Source organism: Littorina saxatilis, linkage group LG17 (genome assembly GCF_037325665.1).
Source record: "Littorina saxatilis isolate snail1 linkage group LG17, US_GU_Lsax_2.0, whole genome shotgun sequence".
In the NCBI taxonomy this organism is placed as follows: Eukaryota; Metazoa; Mollusca; class Gastropoda; order Littorinimorpha; family Littorinidae; genus Littorina; species Littorina saxatilis.
Window position 1 is genome coordinate 5,309,076 of NC_090261.1, and position 2,793 is coordinate 5,311,868.

Consider the following 2,793-nt stretch of genomic DNA (forward strand, 5'->3'; position numbering starts at 1 on the left):
AACTGGATGTTATGAAAGACTACGTTGCTGCAGCTGACGAAACGGACAGTGACAAAGAGCGGTGCTTCATTGAGTTGAAAAATTTGAAGTCTCTGTTTTCGGCGGTCGCTTGTGGCGAGTGTGGTGGGACCCTGTCGGTGTGCTTTGGTGACAAGATGGGATATTCAAGAGAAATAAGACTGGCTTGTGAGGTATGTAAACTCATTTTATAATTACTATTTTTTTGTATTGTATTATTTTGCCTTGTTAGTTATTACCAGCTCTCCCAAACTGAGTCTCTCTCTCTTGGAATTTTTCTGATTGAGTTTCAGTTGTCACTGTCAGTGTGGGGAAAAAAACTACATAATCTGAAAGCTGTAAGCCCTGATGATAATAGTATTACAAAGGAAATATATTAGTGATTATTATCAGTGCTCTTTTTCTCTCCCACTCTCTCTTTCTCTCTCTCTCAAACTCTCTCTTGCTCTCTAGCTTTTTTGTTGTTACTAATCTAATTTGTTGTTTTTGTATTTACCAGGATTGCACCTTCACGAAGCAGCAGCATTCATGTAGCCGACTTGATGGGAGCAACAACATTACTATGGGGTTTGACGTCAACAACTCCATTGTCATGTGCTTCAACGAGTTAGGATGTGGCGAGGCAGCTCTTCGGAAGTTCTCTGCCATCATGTCGATTCCAGGATTGTCGCACAACACCTATCGGCGTATCTCCAAGAAGGTGGGTGGTGCACACAGAGAGGTGACTGCAAATGTCTTGCAGGCAGCTGTTCAAGCTGTGCATGATGCCAATGCACATGGCGACCCGGACTTTGACAACGGTGACAACAGTGACGAAGATGGTGACGCAGAGTGTGCAGCTAATGATGGTGACAGCAGCGACTCTGCAAATGTTGACAGTGACGACGACAGTAGTCATAGTGGCTCTACTGCTAGCACAGCAAGAAGAGACAGTGATGATGAAGGTGAGGGTCGGCATTGATGGTTACATCGGTCACGAACATTTGCCAACAACTGTTGTTGGACATGCTGTTGAAATAGAATATTTTTTCGACATGATTAATGGACACACTAACCCCGCTTACTTGCCTGCTAATGTTGTCAGTGACCAAGGCTTTCATTTGACTAATCTAGAAGAGGGATTGCATCAGGCTTTTGCTGTGTCAAACTACATCCTTGCAACATTTCAGGAATCGACCATTGCCATTCACGGTAACCTGGATAGTCAGTGTTTTTATTTGTTTGATTCCCATGAAAGAAACAGAAATGGCGATCATTCTTCAGGTGGTGCTGCTGTTTTGATGTCATTTGATTCTTTTGCAGATTTGACTGTTTTTCTAGAAACACATTATCAATGCTTAACCAATTAACACCTGTTCATTTTTCTTCAAGTTCTATCCAAACTTCTGCTAGTCAATGTGGACAGAACAAGCTTGGTTCATTCAAACCAGGTCATTCCAGTATGCCAACAGATTTTTGTACTTCAAATCCAGTCAGTACTGCTAGTACTATTAGTATTAGTGACACTGACAGAGATCAAAAAGAAAAAACAAATCAGCGCAAATGTACCACTTCATCTAAGACTCCTTTGAACATGAAAGGGAAATGTGCCACTGACAGTGACAATGTTGGGATTGAATTGAACCCACAACAGCCTAATTCTTTGTCAGACATTTTTGTTGAACAGGAAAGTATGTCTGTGTTTAACAATGGGCGGAACATGGAAGAAGCTTTTCTACATGCAAATAGTACTTACACTGAATTAAACATACAGGATGTTTGTGAACTTGAACAAAGTTATTTTCCTGGCTTGAGTATGGAGGACATTTCGGAACAAGATCTCACTTGAACACGCTTATTTCCCTGAGTCACGCACCAGTCATTCATGTGGAAATGTTTCTATGATACACACAGCAACAGCTGAAAATGAAATTGATGCTGATGACAACTGTCATGCTCGTGCTGATGTTGACATCAACCTTGGACTTGAACCTGAACACAATTTTTGTTTTTCGCAAAGAGCACATGCTATCAGGGATGTCGTTAGGTGTCGGACATCGGACATTTATTGATGAAAATCCCCAAATGTCCGATTCACATTGCCGCATGTCGGTCAGATGTCCTATCGTTTTAGCCTGAGCGTGGTCATTGTCCGATATGTACTCCATTCCTTCGGACAGCGCGATATTCGTTAATTTTCATTTCAAGATACAAATCTTCTAAAAGACCGAACGCTCTCGTGTTCTGCTGACACTGAAGTTGCCAGTGCCGCGTGCGGATCTTTTCTTTTCTCGGGAATTCCCGAACCGTTTGCGGTATGCGCCGTTTGGGTATTTATAACCGTCTCGGTGCAGCGCACTGATCTAAAAATAGTGGATTATTTTTAGAATAGATCAGTGCATGCTACAGGAGTACGGGAGACAACTCCAGCGGCTCTGAAGTTGTTCATGTTGGTTTCTTTTTTGTGGTTTTTTTGAAACAAAACAAATACAACATTATACGCACACTGTGTTGATGTATTTACTATATTATGTGTGTGTTCTACAGCGCGCGCGCATGGGTGTGTGTGTGTGCGTGTGTGTGTGGGCGCATGACTTTGGAACAATTCCATGGAATGTTATAAGCTGTTTGGCGCAAATTCATAATGTCCTATGAAACTTTCTGAAAGCGGTCAAATGTCCTATTGATGCTGAAGAACTCAGGACATTTGTCCTATAGGTATGAATTTGTAGCAACATCCCTGTGCTATTGAAGCAACTGTAAATGTTTCATCAAGACTGCCTGTCCATGATTTCA

At 41.8% G+C, this 2,793-nt stretch overlaps 1 protein-coding gene across 1 annotated transcript in view; it reads left to right on the forward strand.

Annotated features, from left to right (window-relative positions):
* The window catches only part of LOC138952034 (uncharacterized), a 3,594-nt gene extending 1,093 nt beyond the window's left edge, over positions 1-2,501 (forward strand). The window contains exons 1-2 of the mRNA XM_070323610.1: positions 1-191; positions 518-2,501. The exon at positions 1-191 is cut by the window's left edge and continues 1,093 nt beyond it. Of these exons, the coding sequence (XP_070179711.1) occupies positions 12-191; positions 518-979 (642 nt within the window). The 5' untranslated portion in view covers positions 1-11 and the 3' untranslated portion in view covers positions 980-2,501. The remainder of the gene's footprint in view (positions 192-517) is intronic.
* The last annotated feature ends 292 nt before the right edge of the window (positions 2,502-2,793 follow it).